General features: G+C 35.0%; 3 protein-coding genes across 3 annotated transcripts in view; 2 read left to right on the forward strand and 1 right to left on the reverse strand.

Moving 5' to 3' along the window:
- The window catches only part of LOC137637694 (uncharacterized), a 3463-nt gene extending 2128 nt beyond the window's left edge, over positions 1 to 1335 (forward strand). The window contains exons 4-7 of the mRNA XM_068369844.1: positions 127 to 282; positions 445 to 566; positions 803 to 914; positions 1220 to 1335. Of these exons, the coding sequence (XP_068225945.1) occupies positions 127 to 282; positions 445 to 566; positions 803 to 914; positions 1220 to 1335 (506 nt within the window). The remainder of the gene's footprint in view (positions 1 to 126; positions 283 to 444; positions 567 to 802; positions 915 to 1219) is intronic.
- A 7376-nt stretch (positions 1336 to 8711) lies between these two features.
- Positions 8712 to 11668, reverse strand: LOC137637695 (uncharacterized). Its single transcript, XM_068369845.1, has 7 exons — positions 11565 to 11668; positions 10277 to 10325; positions 10012 to 10072; positions 9674 to 9829; positions 9389 to 9510; positions 9041 to 9152; positions 8712 to 8827 (listed from the first exon to the last, which is right to left on the reverse strand). Exons 1-7 carry the CDS (start codon positions 11666 to 11668, stop codon positions 8712 to 8714), a joined length of 720 nt encoding a protein of 239 aa, XP_068225946.1.
- LOC137637697 (uncharacterized) lies at positions 11667 to 13474 on the forward strand. The gene is made up of 2 exons (XM_068369846.1): positions 11667 to 11780; positions 13043 to 13474. Exons 1-2 carry the CDS (start codon positions 11667 to 11669, stop codon positions 13472 to 13474), a joined length of 546 nt encoding a protein of 181 aa, XP_068225947.1.
- The last annotated feature ends 1526 nt before the right edge of the window (positions 13475 to 15000 follow it).

Here is a 15000-nt window from a genome sequence, read left to right on the forward strand (position 1 = left end):
TATTTTAATAAAGAATTAGAATTCAAAGTCTCTAATTATAGGCTATATTATTATTATTATTATTTAGTGGGTCATTCTGTAATTTAAGCAAGCTAAACTAAGACTTCCATTTCTCTGGAATTTCAGGGTCAACAGCTGAAGGCAGTTCCTCCTCCTCTTTAAGGAGCCGATATGTATCCACGCATGGTTTTGAACTCCGGCTGAGCAGTGGTTTGAACTACTTCGTACGTATAGAAAACGGATCCATAGTCATTGGGTTAGGCCGGCACGGAAATAACGCTCGTGAGTATATATTTGGCACATTACAAATATCACTCCTTTACGTCAATATATCCGTTTTTAAAACGGTAAATTTTAACAGTACAATATAGGAAAGAATTCTATAGTGATAGAAACAGTGTTATCAATAGCTTTGTTTTATTTCGACCATTTCTTCCCGAACAGGGTGTATGAAAAAGCATGTATTCCAAGTGGCTTCTCTGGCCAGTGGAGACTTCGTCGTGATCGAGTCGAACCAAGGGGGCCACTTTCTGAGTGTGCAGGCTGACGGCACAGTTGCAGTCCAGGTAAACAACCTCTTACTCCATTTAAACACCTTTAGGGAAATTAACTATTAAAACTAACCACAAAACCAAGTCTTGATTGTGTGCTTGACTTTACTTAATCAGGTCCCATTTAATGAATAACTTCACTGAACACAATAAAGTATAATAACTTTCCCTCACTGAGAGTCTTACAGGAAACCAGAAGTGATCATTTCTGTGAAAAGCTAAACTCCACCGTTTATCTCTTTTCCTGACAGACTGACGAGACCAGTGATGTGACGTCAGCCTCGACGACAGACAACAGGTTTTTCAGGATTTTTAAACAGAAGGAGGGAGACAGATACAACGTCATGCAGAACGTGCGCTCAGGTAAGGACAATTTAGTAACATACATATAGACACATACATATAGACACATACATACAGGTATATATACATATATATATATATATATATATATATATATATATATATATATATATATATATATATATATATATATATATATATATATATATATATATATATATATATATATATATCTGTGTGTGTGAGTGTGTGCGTATGGGAGTGACATATGAATAAATCTACCTTTTTTCACATATGTAAAATGTATAGACTAGTTTAGTTAAATGCAGGCGTACAATGACCACAACATTATTTTCCAATTACAGGACGTTACCTGTACGTGAACAATGACAGTTTGTCTACAGTCAGCGAGGAGGAGATGAACGAACAAAGTTCGGCTGTGCAGTTTGAAATAAGTGACTGTGACGTCACTTCCGGTTGATGACGTTGATGTAGCCGCTGGAATTGTCTTTCAAGTTAGAATGAGAGAGAGAGAGAGAGAGAGAGAGAGAGAGAGAGAGAGAGAGAGAGAGAGAGAGAGAGAGAGAGAGGAGAGAGAGAGAGAGAGGCAAAGGATTATATTTGGAATGAGAAAATAAATGCCAGAGATGTTTAACACTCGTAGTGCAGTGTGTGTGTGTGTGTGTGTGTGTGTGTGTGTGTGTGTGTGTGTGTGTGTGTGTAGAATCTCTCTCTCAGTTTTGGGAAGAGCTGGTGTATATAACACTTGATATATGTGATTTCCGTGTTAATTTATTGACTTATTTATTTAACTAATTTATTTTATTTATTCAATGATTATTCCATAAGGTCGTCACTTGGTGTCCTGGAATTCCAGATGACGAAGGATTTTGTGCAATTGATTGTTTCCTAAGTGAAAATATCTGTGATAAAGCTTTAGTTTATCTTAACTGATAATAAAAGAACATTTTATTATGGGTGTTTTATCTACTCCTATGTGGTGGCAATAAGTTCTAGTCTCTCTCTCTCTCTCTCTCTCTCTCTCTCTCTCTCTCTCTCTCTCTCTCTCTCTCTCTCTCTCTCTCTCTCTCTAAGCTACAACTAATGAACAGTTAGAATAAAATATTTCAAAAATAGATGTAATATTACAATAGATCTTTCATATGTCATCACCATCATCTCCTCCTAGGCCTATTGACGCAAAGGGCCTCGGTTAGATTTCGCCAGTTTTTTCTATCTTGAGTTTTTAATTCAATAACTCTCCATTCATCATGTACATCATGCTTTATAGTCCTCAGCCATGTAGGCCTGGGACTTCCAAATCTTCTAGTGCCATGTGGAGCACAGTTGAAAATTTAGTGAACTAATCTCTCATGGGGAGTGTGAAGAGCATGCCTAAACCATCTCCATCTACCCCTCCCCATGATCTCATCCACTTATGGCGCTTGAGTAATCTCTCTTATAGTTTCATTTCTAATCCTGTCCTGCCATTTAATTCCTAATAATCTTCTGAAGGTGTTATTATGAAAGCTACAAAATCTGTTGGATATTTATTTCATTGTCATACCACGACTCATGTCCACACAGTAACACCGATCTCACTAAACTTTTATTTAGCCTGATTTTTAAATGTAGTTTCAGGCGATTTGATTTCAACATTTTAATGAATCTAGCCATTGTCTGGTTTGCTTTTTTCAATCTTTCATTAAACTCAAATTCTAAAGATCTTGTATTAGAGATCATTGTTCCTAAATATTTCAATGATTCCACCTCATTAATCCTTTCTCCTTCCAATGATATTTCATCTTCCATTGCATGTTCCGTTCTCAATATCTTTCTTATATAAACTATAAAAACTTCAAAAAGAAAAAAGGAAGCGAATAAGATAGAGTAATGTGCCCGAGTGTACCCTCAAACAAGAGAACTCTAGCCCAAGACAGGGGAAGACCATAGTATAAAGGCTATGGCACTGCCCAAGACTAGAGAACAATTACTTGATTTTGGAATGTCCTTCTCCTAGAAGAGCTGCTTACCATAGCTAAAAGAGTCTCTTCCAACCTTACAACGAGGAAAGTGGCCACTGAACAATTGCATTGCAGTAAACCGCTGGAGAGAAAAAAGAATGTTTAGGTAATCTCAGTGTAGCCAGGTGTATGAGGACAGAGGAGAATGTGGAAAGAATAGACCAGACTATTCGGTATATGTGTAGGCAAAGGGAAAATGAGCCGTAACCAGAGAGAGGGATCCAATGTAGACAGGCCAGTCAAAGGACCCAATAATTCTCTAGCGGTAGTATTTCAACGGCTGTTTGAGATTTGGCTTTATTTTAGGTTGACTTGATTTGTTCTTTTTTGTAGTTCCCCCTGAATGTCATCTCGTTTTCTATAAAGGAAAACTGGACAATGCTCGTAACAAACTATATCTATTATACTCCATTGTTTGAAAACGTTGAATAAAACATATAAATAATAATATTAGTAATTATAAAGTGATTTGATTAATACTTAGGAGAGGTAGCTATTTACCAAAGATATATAAACCTGGGCCATGAAAGATAAATTGAAAGATAAATGGAAATATGTGTTATTCGCGTCGACAATAAGGTAAAATTAACCCTTGTCCTTCAGTCATTTAAAAAAGTAGCATCCTATGGTTACTTTATTAACATTTAAAACCATAATTCTGAATATAGGGAACATTTAAGTAGGTTTAGAGCCACCCTAGTCTTCAAATTTACCCAGGATTATAATGTGTTTATTAAATGAATGTTAGCTAAAGATAAAGTTATGAAATGCTTGAAACACGATCCTGTATCTCCTCGCCTTCATGTTTTCCCGGTAGATTCCGAAGTCGGTTTGTTATTATTATTATTATTACTTGCTAAGCTACAACCCTAGTTGGAAAAGCCGAATGCTATAAGCCCAGGGGCCCCCAACGGGGAAAATAGCCCAGTGAGGAAAGGAAAGAAGGAAAGATAAAACATTTGAAGAAGAGTAACAACATTGAAATAAATATTTCCTATATAAACTATAAATACTTTAACAAAACAAGAGGAAGAGCAATAAGATATACTAGTGTGCCCGAGTGTACCCTCAAACAAGAGAACTCTATCAGCCTAGCAGGGAATCCATCGTGGTTTTGGAAAATGACCTGACTTTTTGTGATTGATGGCATCCAACCGTCTATATCTTGGTTTCACTCATGTCTTTGGCTCCCTGCTTCTGCGAGTCAAGGGTTTTTTAACCCTTAGATTTTCTCTCTTTCACTACTGAGATTTTTCTTTTAATTCACTTCATGATAAATGTTTTTAAAAGTGGTATTATTTTGCTTTTCCTACTTGCCTCTTCCTTCATTTTACCCTTCTCCATTTCTTCATTCCTCATTGCACTCCCCCTGACATAATTATTCTCTCTTCTGCCTTTTATCATTCGTCAACTAGAGATTGCATTTGCCTTTAAGGTGTACAAATATCTGACACTTGAAGGGGAATCCATAATAATGAAGAAAAGCTTCGAAAATAGTGAGATAACACAGGGAAAATACTGGTCAGCAAAGCTACAAACGAAAGAATGGTTTGGTGGCGCCGTACGGTGGCGATTGGCCGAACTATTTACAGTACGTTAGGAGAGTCGACTTGTTTTACCTCTTTAACGACTCTCTTATTTTTCTTGTCACTTTCCCTCTCGAAGTGAAAGGCTATTCGGGGTGTAAATTGGTTTGGTGGCGCCGTACGGTGGCGATTGGCCGAACTATTTACAGTACGTTAGGAGAGTCGACTTGTTTTACCTCTTTAACGACTCTCTTATTTTTCTTGCCACTTTCCCTCTCGAAGTGAAAGGCTATTCGGGGTGTAAATAGCTATGAGATGTGTCAAGATACGTCCTTACGCAATATCCCTTGGAGAAATTTAAGGGATACTCGCTCCTGGGTACCTTCGATAAATTCTCTGGGATATATCACTGTAGTCACATATAACTTAGGAAGCTACTAATGATGGAACTTCCATCAGGACGACATGGCTCTTTCACCCAAAAATAGATTTTTCGCTTCGCTCAAAATCCGTTTTATATCCTTCCGATACCTTGATTCCAATTTTAATATTTTATCTATGGCATCTCATTGCCTTCAAATGCAAATTCAATATATATGTAATTTCCTTCATCTTTTTCACACCTAGGCCTATTTTCACCTTCATGACTTGGTAGGCTATTCCAAATACTCTTTGAATTCCTCCTTAGGAATTGGTCCAAGTAGGCCTACTCTCATTTTCCTGATGCCGAAGCATTACCTGATGGCTGTGTAAGCCTAGGCCTACTCGTTAGATCCAAAAGTCATAGGTCTAGTGATCTGTTAAGATCATCGCTTTCATTAACAGCTACTTCTAGAGACTATACTCAATTTTTTTTAATGGGGCGCATTTACACCGACTCGCAGCGGTGCCCTTTTAGCTCGGAAAAGTTTCCTGCGAGTCAGTGCAAATATGACTCGCTAAAAGAAATGGACTGTAATTTCCAACCGAAGGAATGAGAGAGAGAGAGAGAGAGAGAGAGAGAGAGAGAGAGAGAGAGAGAGGGATGTTTTACCTTTCCTAATTATTCATTCCTTATCCATTTCTCTACACTGTTAAAAATTTGCATTTAAAAAAACGGTAAATTTCTGGCAACCTTTATTCCAGGATTTTTACCGTTTTAAAAACGGATATATTGACGTATAAGAGTGATATTACGGTCACCAACCCGTAAAAGATAATAGCACAGTAAGGTAAAATTACGGTCGCCTGTATTTTACTGAAATACGGTGGCGAACAGTATATTTTTACGGAGAATTTCCGATTAAAATTACGATTATTTTCTAAGAGTTTACATTCACTGTGCGAGTTCATTTCTAGAAGGACAGCATACTAAATTATTCTGGGAAACCATTAAACACAGAAAAATGTACCGAGAGAGAGAGAGAGAGAGAGAGAGAGAGAGAGAGAGAGAGAGAGAGAGAGAGAACGAAATAATGAAGTAAAGTAGTTCCTACGTATATGAAATTCTGTTTCTCTACTGGATGATATTTCTAAAAATCATATCTACTTTCACCTTCTAATATCTCTCTCTCTCTCTCTCTCTCTCTCTCTCTCTCTCTCTCTCTCTCTCTCTCTCTCTCTTATTCTAACCGTTTCAAGACTTCAATCACTGTTTTGTTTATTTTTATCTTGCAGATTTTTCAAGTAGTCGGTTAAGTTTGCTAAGTTTTTAGTTATTTTCTCAAGTTCAATTACTGTTGAAATTAATTTAACAAAAGTTCCAATTCTGTTATTATTATTATTATTATTATTATTATTATTATTATTATTATTATTATTATTATTATTATTATTATTATTATTATTATTATTAGGCCTTTGCTAGGCCTAGGTTCGTGTTTGGTTGGCTCTTATTATTATTATTATTATTATTATTATTATTATTATTATTATTATTATTATTATTATTATTATTATTATTACTCGCTAAGCTACAACCCTAGTTGGAAAAGCAGGATGCTATAATCCCAGGAGTTCCAACAAGGAAAATAGCCCAGTGAGGAAAGGAAAAAAGGAAATATAAAATATTCTATTAAGAGTAACATCAAAATAAATATCGCTTATATAAACTATATAAATTTCAACAAAACAAGAGGAAGAAAAATTAAATAGAATAGTGTGCCCAAGTGTACCCTCAAGCAAGGGAACTCTAACCCAAGACAGTGGAAGACCATGGTACAGAAGCTATGACACTACCCAAGACTAGAGAACAATGGTTTGATTTTATATCAATAATAATTCTAATGATTTTACAGTTTTGGAAGAAATGCAAAGCTTTGAAAGATACATTTTATCTCCTGTATTTTATTGTGATTAAATAGCTACCTCTCCTAAGTATTAATCAAATTACTTTATAATTACTAATATCATCATTTACATGTTTTATTCAACGTTTTCAAACAAAGTATAATAGATATAGTTTGTTACGATCATTGTCCCGTTTTCCTTTATAGAAAACGATATGACTTTCAGGGGGAACTACAAGAAAAAAGAACAAGTCAAGTCAACCTGAAATAAAGCCAAATCTCAAACAGCCGTTGAAATACTACCGCTAGAGAATTATTGGGTCCTTTGACTGGCCTGTCTATATTGGATGCCTCTCTGGTTACGGCTCATTCTTTCTTTGTCTACACATATACGAATAGTCTGGTCTATTCTTTCCACATTCTCCTCTGTCCTCATACACCTGTCTACACTGAGATTACCTAAACATTCTTTTTTCTCTCCAGCGGTTTACTGCAATGCAATTGTTCAGTGGCCACTTTCCTCGTGGTAAGGGTGGAAGAGAATCTTTGAGCTATGGTAAGCAGCTCTTCTAGGAGAAGGACATTCCAAAATCAAGTAATTGTTCTCTAGTCTTGGGCAGTGCCATAGCCTCTATACCAGGGTCTTCCCCTGTCTTGGGCTAGAGTTCTCTTGTTTGAGGGTACACTCGGGCACAATGCTCTATCTTATTCGCTTCCTTTTGTCTTTTCGAAGTTTTTATAGTTTATATAAGAAAAATCTTGAGAACGGAACATGCAATGGAAGATGAAATATCATTGGAAGAAGAAAGGATTAATGAGGTGGAATCATTTAAATATTTAGGAACTATGATCTCTAATACAAGATATTTAGAATTTGAGTTTAATGAAAGATTGAAAAAAGCAAACCAGACAATGGCTAGATTAATTAAAATGTTGAAATAAAATCGCCTGAAAAAAACATTTAAAAATCAGGCTAAATAAAAGTTTAGTGAGATCGGTGTTACTGTGTGGACATGAGTCGTGGTATGACAATGAAATAAATATCCAACAGATTTTGTAGCTTTCATAATAACACCTTCAGAAGATTATAATGAATTAAATGGCAGAGTAGGATTAGAAATGAAACTATAAGAGAGATTACTCAAGCGCCATAAGTGGATGAGATCATGGGGAGGGGTACATGGAGATGGTTTAGGCATGCTCTTCACACTCCCCATGAGAGATTAGTTCATCAAACTTTCAACTGTGCTCCACATGGCACTAGAAGATTTGGAAGCCCCAGGCCTACATGGCTGAGGACTATAAAGCATGATGTAGATGATGAATGGAGAGTTATTGAATTAAAAACTCAAGATAGAAAAGACTGGCGAAATCTAACCGAGGCCCTTTGCGTCAATAGGCCTAGGAGGAGATGATGGTGATGACATATGAAAGATCTATTGTAATATTATATCTATTTTTGAAATATTTTATTCTAACTGTTCATTAGTTGTAGCTTAGAGAGAGAGAGAGAGAGAGAGAGAAAGAGAGAGAGAGAGAGAGAGAGAGAGGAGAGAGAGAGAGAGAGAGAGCTTATTGCCACCATATAGGAGTAGATAAAACACCCATAATAAAATGTTCTTTTATTATCAGTTAAGATAAACTAAAGCTTTATCACAGATATTTTCATTTAGGAAACAATCAATTGCACAAAATCCTTCGTCATCTGGAATTCCAGGACACCAAGTGACGACCTTATGGAATAATCATTGAATAAATAAAATAAATTAGTTAAATAAATAAGTCAATAAATTAACACGGAAATCACATATATCAAGTGTTATATACACCAGCTCTTCCCAAAACTGAGAGAGAGATTCTACACACGCACGCACACACACACACACGCACGCACACACACACACACACACAATCTGCACTATGAGTGTCAAACATCTCTGGCCTTTATTTCTCTCTCTCTCTCTCCTCTCTCTCTCTCTCTCTCTCTCTCTCTCTCTCATTCTAACTTGAAAGACAATTCCAGTGGCTACATCAACATCATCAACCGGAAGTGACGTCACAGTCAAAGATTTCAAACTGCACAGCCGAACTTTGTTCGTTCATCTCCTCCTCGCTGACTGTAGACAAACTGCCATTGTTCACATACAGGTAACGTCCTGTAATTGGAAAATAATGTTGTGGTCATTGTACGCCTGCATTTAACTAAACTAGTCTATACATTTTACATATGTGAAAAAAGGTAGATTTATTCATATGTCACTCCCATACGCACACACTAACACACATACACACACAGATATATGTATATATATATATATATATATATATATATGTATGTATGTATGTATGTGTTACTGAATTGTCCTTACCTGAGCGCACGTTCTGCATGACGTAATATCTGTCTCCTTCATTCTGTTTAAAAATCCTGAAAAACCTGTTGTCTGTCGTCGAGGCTGACGTCACATCACTGGTCTCGTCAGTCTGTCAGGAAAAGAGATAAACGGTGGAGTTTAGCTTTTCACAGAAATGATCACTGGCGGTTTCCTGTAAGACTCTCAGTGAGGGGAAGTTGTTATACATTTTGTGTTCAGTGAAGTTCTTCATTAAATGGGACCTGATTAAGTAAAGTCAAGCACACAATCAAGACTTGGTTTTGTGGTTAGTTTTAATAGTTAATTTCTCCTAAAGGTGTTTAAATGGAGAAAGAGGTTGTTTACCTGGATTGCAACTGTGCCGTTGGCCTGCACACTCAGAAAGTGGCCCCCTTGGTTCGACTCGATCACGACGAAGTCTCCACTGGCCAGAGAAGCCACTTGGAATATGTGATTTTTCATACACCCTGTTCGGGAAGAAAAGGTCGAAATAAAACAAAGCTATTAATAACACTGTTTCTATCACTATAGAAATCTTTGCTTTATTGTACTGTTAAAATTTACCGTTTTAAAAAACGGATATATTGACGTAAAGGAGTGATATTTGCAATGTGCCAAATATATACTCACGATCGTTATTTCCGAGCCGGGCTAACCCAATGACTATGGATCCGTTTTCTATACGTACGAAGTAGTTCAAACCACTGCTCAGCCGGAGTTCAAAACCATGCGTGGATACATATCGGCTCCTTAAAGAGGAGGAGGAACTGCCTTCAGCTGTTGACCCTGAAATTCCACAGGAATAGAAGTCTTGGTTTAGCTTGTTTGAATTACAGAATGACCCACTCAATGATAATAATAATATAGCCTATAATTAGAGACTTTGAATTCTAATTCTTTATTAAAATATCAAATTAGTGACAAGAGAAGAAAACGGATGAAGTCAAATTCGTTTGTTTTCTACTTACGTCTGTTCCTGCTGTGGCTCAGTGGAAGGGTCGTGGGAGTGACGCCTTCGTTAGGCTGAATCTGAAAGATCGATAATTAAGATAATCTTCATTAAAATTAAGGTTTCATAAGCATTACATAATTCCATCACAGTATTTTATTTAAGTGATATTTTCATATATGTTTAGAGCAATTTATTCCACAATAATATAGTTTCAGAAAGATAATCATGAGTATAGAAAAAGAGAGCCATTACAAAGAAGTGCTGGAAATAATGATACTTACATTTAACATTTGAACATCGATAGGACTTCCTCCAGTTGGGGCCAAGATTCTGCAATGGATTGAAAAAGATGAAACATTTTGACGAATTTTTATTCAATCTTTTGGTTTTGGAAATAAAAATAACATTGTTTATGTTGCAATTAAAATCCTTTCGACTTTTATTCACGTTCTCATTTTAGCATATATAATTGTGATTGATTCTTAGCCTTTTAATTCATAATGGGAAACAAACAAACACACACATGCACACACATACACACAAGCACGCACGCATACACACACACACACACACACACATATATATATATATATATATATCTTCTTTGTCTGTATCTTTTCACATTTAATTATATATATATATATATATATACACACACACACACACACATATATATATATATATATATATCTTCTTTGTCTGCATCTTTTCCCACTTATATATATATATATATATATATCTTCTTTGTCTGCATCTTTTCCCACTTATATATATATATATATATATACCACCTTATAATGGTTCTTAGTTGTCATATTTTTTTGCCAGTTGGATGCAGTTTCTGTAGAATTTCTGTAACAATACACTTGGCACATTTAAGAGAACTTTATAGGCAAGTTCTTCAATCAAAGATTTGAGTTCAATATTCGTTCACCTTAAATTTCGTCTTTTCATTTCCATTCACATTCTCCAAATGAAAATATCGTTTGTTTAATTTCTGTTTTGTTTTGCATTGATGATTAATTTCCCAAATGATTCCTTATCTATCTATTAATAATTTCCCACACTATTTTCATTTGCTTTTCTTCATACTCGATTGAAATTCCTTTTTTATGTTTTTTGCTAAATTTTTTGATATGGTAACCCTTATATATATATATATATATATACTGTATACAATATATATATACATATATATATATATATATACTTTATACAATATATATATATATATATATACTGTATACAATATATACAATATATATATATATATATATGTATATATATATATATATATACTTTATACATATATATATATATATATATATAATAGTACGAAAGGAGAAATGAAAAGACTTGACTGGAGTTAGTAATTTCATCCATTAGGGACATCAAGAGACTCATCAATAAGAATACACATACAGTCATAAGTCTGTTGATGTCTCTAATAGACGTAGGCTAAGTCCTAACTCCAATCAATTCTTATTATTTTTCCTTTCATACTATAATACAAATACATAAATACTTGTATTGTTAAGTGTTATGATTACCATCAGTGCTCTCTCTTACCCAATCAGGAGCGCCATGAGGAGGGCGATCCTGGAAGTACAGGCGAGGGATCCAGGTCTGGAAAGCGCTGCCTGGAACACAGGTTCGTTCCGGGGAGACGTCATGGCGAGTGAATGGCAAACTGGGGCGGCGAGATGGGAAAACGTGGGGCTGTGTAGAGGCAGAGAAACGTTTTTAAATGACCAATGTCGTTCGTTGGAGAGTTTCAGTATTGCGGTATGCTAGTGATTTCTCTGTTGTTCTGTTGTGATTAATACAAATTTTAGAATCTATGTTTCTTCTTCTGGAATATTTTATATTTTATTTATTCGTAAAATTTCTTGATTATATAGTTTTCAGTTTCCTTCTTTTCAAGATCTGCACTTTTTCTTACCAAGAGTAAGTTTATTTCCACACTATTGCCAACACTTGAGAATAGAGACTCAACCAAGATTAAGTTTATTTCTAGAAACAATATTTCCAACACTTGAGAACAGAAAGACTCAAGGCCTATGACACTGGATTTTCGAAGTAGTTTTAAGCCTCTCTGAGCTGTGGCTGATCACAAGTCACAATGTGTGCCACAGTGAACGAGGAATCTTCTTATATATGGTTGGGCACCAGCGGGGAAAATACTTTAGGACACTCGAGTTGGAGTCCCGTATCCGGCCAATTCGGCCAGCCATGAGTCTGTTTGATCGGGGGAGACGTTTTCCAAAGGAACGTTCGGGAACTGACACATCACGTGACGAAATATGAAAACTATACATGTTACATTCGTAGTCTACCGACATCTTAGCTAAAGGTTCCGATGATGTGAACTTGTGCAACATATGATCATGATATTATACTATATGTTTATACGAACATTGATTTCCATATATACGAAATCATTATTTCATTCTCTTTTAGTTCAAATCTTTCTGACGAAAGGATTATTATTATTATTATTATTATTACTTGGTAAGCTACAACCCTAGTTGGAAAAGCAAGATGCTATAAGCCCAGGTGTGCCAACAGGGAAAATAGCCCAGTGAGGAGAGGAAACGAGGAAAAATAAAATATTTTAAGAAGAGTAACAACATTAAAATAAATATCTCCTATATAAACTATATAAACTTTAACAAAACAAAAGGAAGAGAAATTAGATAGAATAGTGGGCCCGAGTGTACCCTCAACCAAAAGAACTCTAACCCAAGACAGTGGAAGACCACGGTACAGAGGCTATGGCTCTACTCAAGACTAGAGAACAATAGTTATTAATACTATGTGCAAAGCAAATTGAATCAACAGTTAAATCATTGCTTATAGAATTGCATAGGCGTTCACTCTGACTAAACCGCTACATGGAAATGTCACACTTATCAAAAACTTCCATTGAAAATTGATTATAATGACATCACCGGGAGATGATGTGGGCAAATAGTCCTTCTTTCGAAGCATTGGGAAATCTTTTCAGTGTCACATAACTTGATTGACAATATCTTCATTATCAATAGAGATTATTCAGTACTCCTTACCATCCTATTCCCCACTCTCTTACTCCTTACCATCCTATTCCCCACTCTCTTACTCCTTACCATCCTATTCCCCACTCACTTACTCCTTACCATCCTATTCCCCACTCTCTTACTCCTTACCATCCTATTCCCCACTCTCTTACTCCTTACCATCCAATTCCCCACTCTCTTAATCCTTACCATCCTATTCCCCACTCTCTTATTCCTTACCATCCTATTCCCCACTCTCTTATTCCTTACCATCCTATTCCCAACCCTCTTATTCCCCACCCTCTTATTTCCTACCACCCAGTTCCCCAACCCTTTTATTCTTTGCACTCCTATCCCCCACTCTTTTATTCCCCACCCTTCTATTCCCCACCCTCTTATTCTGAACCTCTTCAAACTCTATTCCCCACCCTCATGTTCTGAAACTTCCTATTCCCTATCGTTTTATTCCCCACCCTTCTATTCCTCGCCCTCTTATTCCCAATCCTCATATTCCCCATCCTCTTATTCCCCTTTCCTTTGGGGAAGGAGCCTCCTCACTCCCCTCGAAAGGGATTCATAAATTGGTCCTATGATTAGAAAATGTCCTTTTCATCCTTGATTTGTCTTTCCTTATATTAAAACTCTTTGAATTGAGGCTACACATCTGGCTGCAGTTATTCACCCAATGTCTATTTTCTTACTTCTATAGTTAATAGACTATGAGAGATTCATTCAATGAATACATAAAACAAATGAATATTTTCTTCATGAATATTTTTCAACCAAAAACTTCACTATAATTTTTGTCAGTGGAATGTTATTCATTCAATTCTATACGACTGTTTATTCATTTACTAAACATAAAGGCCTGGTTCTCCTGTCTTTCATTAGAAAAGAAAAAGTGTTAAGTTTGTTCAGTCTGTCCTTCGTTAGAAAATAGAAAATTTAGGTCTTTTGTAAATTCTTTTAGTTAGAAAATAAAAAAGAAAAAAGCTTTGTTGCTTCTGTTTTTCGTAAAAAACAGATCTAGATGTGATATTTAGGTCTGTTGTCCTTTTCATTCGTTATCAAAAATAATAAAAAAAAATATATATTTAATTAGAAATTTACTTTTCGAGAAATAATTCTATTCTAGCATTTTTTTTGCTTCTTTCTTTCGTAAAGATCTTGTCTTTTGTTTGAAAAAAAAAATATTTAGGTTTGTTATCAAAAGTAGTTTAGAAACAGTATTTACTTATAAATTTATTTATCAACAAATTATTTCGTTCAAACATATTTCCATCAAATGAAACTTCAATTTCAAAAGCAATCAATTTCAACAATGCAAATAATCGTATTTTCTCGAATCTTCCCTACAGGAATTTTAAGCAAATATTTTAAATCTCCCGATTTGTAGCCAATGGATTAAATCATTTAAACTACGGATGTCTTATCTTAAACATAAGAAACACCAAAGCGATTTCGAAAGATTTATCCATTGCAAAAGAAAGGAAGTAAACGCTTAGTTTAAGCAGACGTTCAAATTGAACGCTTAGTTTAAGCAGACGTTCAAATTCAACGCATCTCCAACATTCGCGAGTCCTGACTACAATAGGTTTGCCATTGAATGATATATGTTGTATCTTGAATAAACCCATTGGGTTTATACAGTTATATCACCTTATATATATATATATATATATATATATATATATATATATATATATATATATATATATATATATATATATATTATATATATATATATATATATATATATCAACTCAACAGAATCAGTTCTGCTGTTATTAGGCGTCTGATGACGTCACATGAAAAGCCTCTATCATTTTATTTTTGTTTCGTTGATTTCCAATATATTTAATATTTGGAATATAGATATATTTCAATATTGGAATTTATTACCATTGTATCAATATAAAAATATTTCTTATTTCATTAATATTATCCATTTTTTTCCTTGAAAACAA

Source organism: Palaemon carinicauda, unplaced genomic scaffold (assembly GCF_036898095.1).
Source record: "Palaemon carinicauda isolate YSFRI2023 unplaced genomic scaffold, ASM3689809v2 scaffold93, whole genome shotgun sequence".
NCBI lineage: Eukaryota > Metazoa > Arthropoda > Malacostraca > Decapoda > Palaemonidae > Palaemon > Palaemon carinicauda.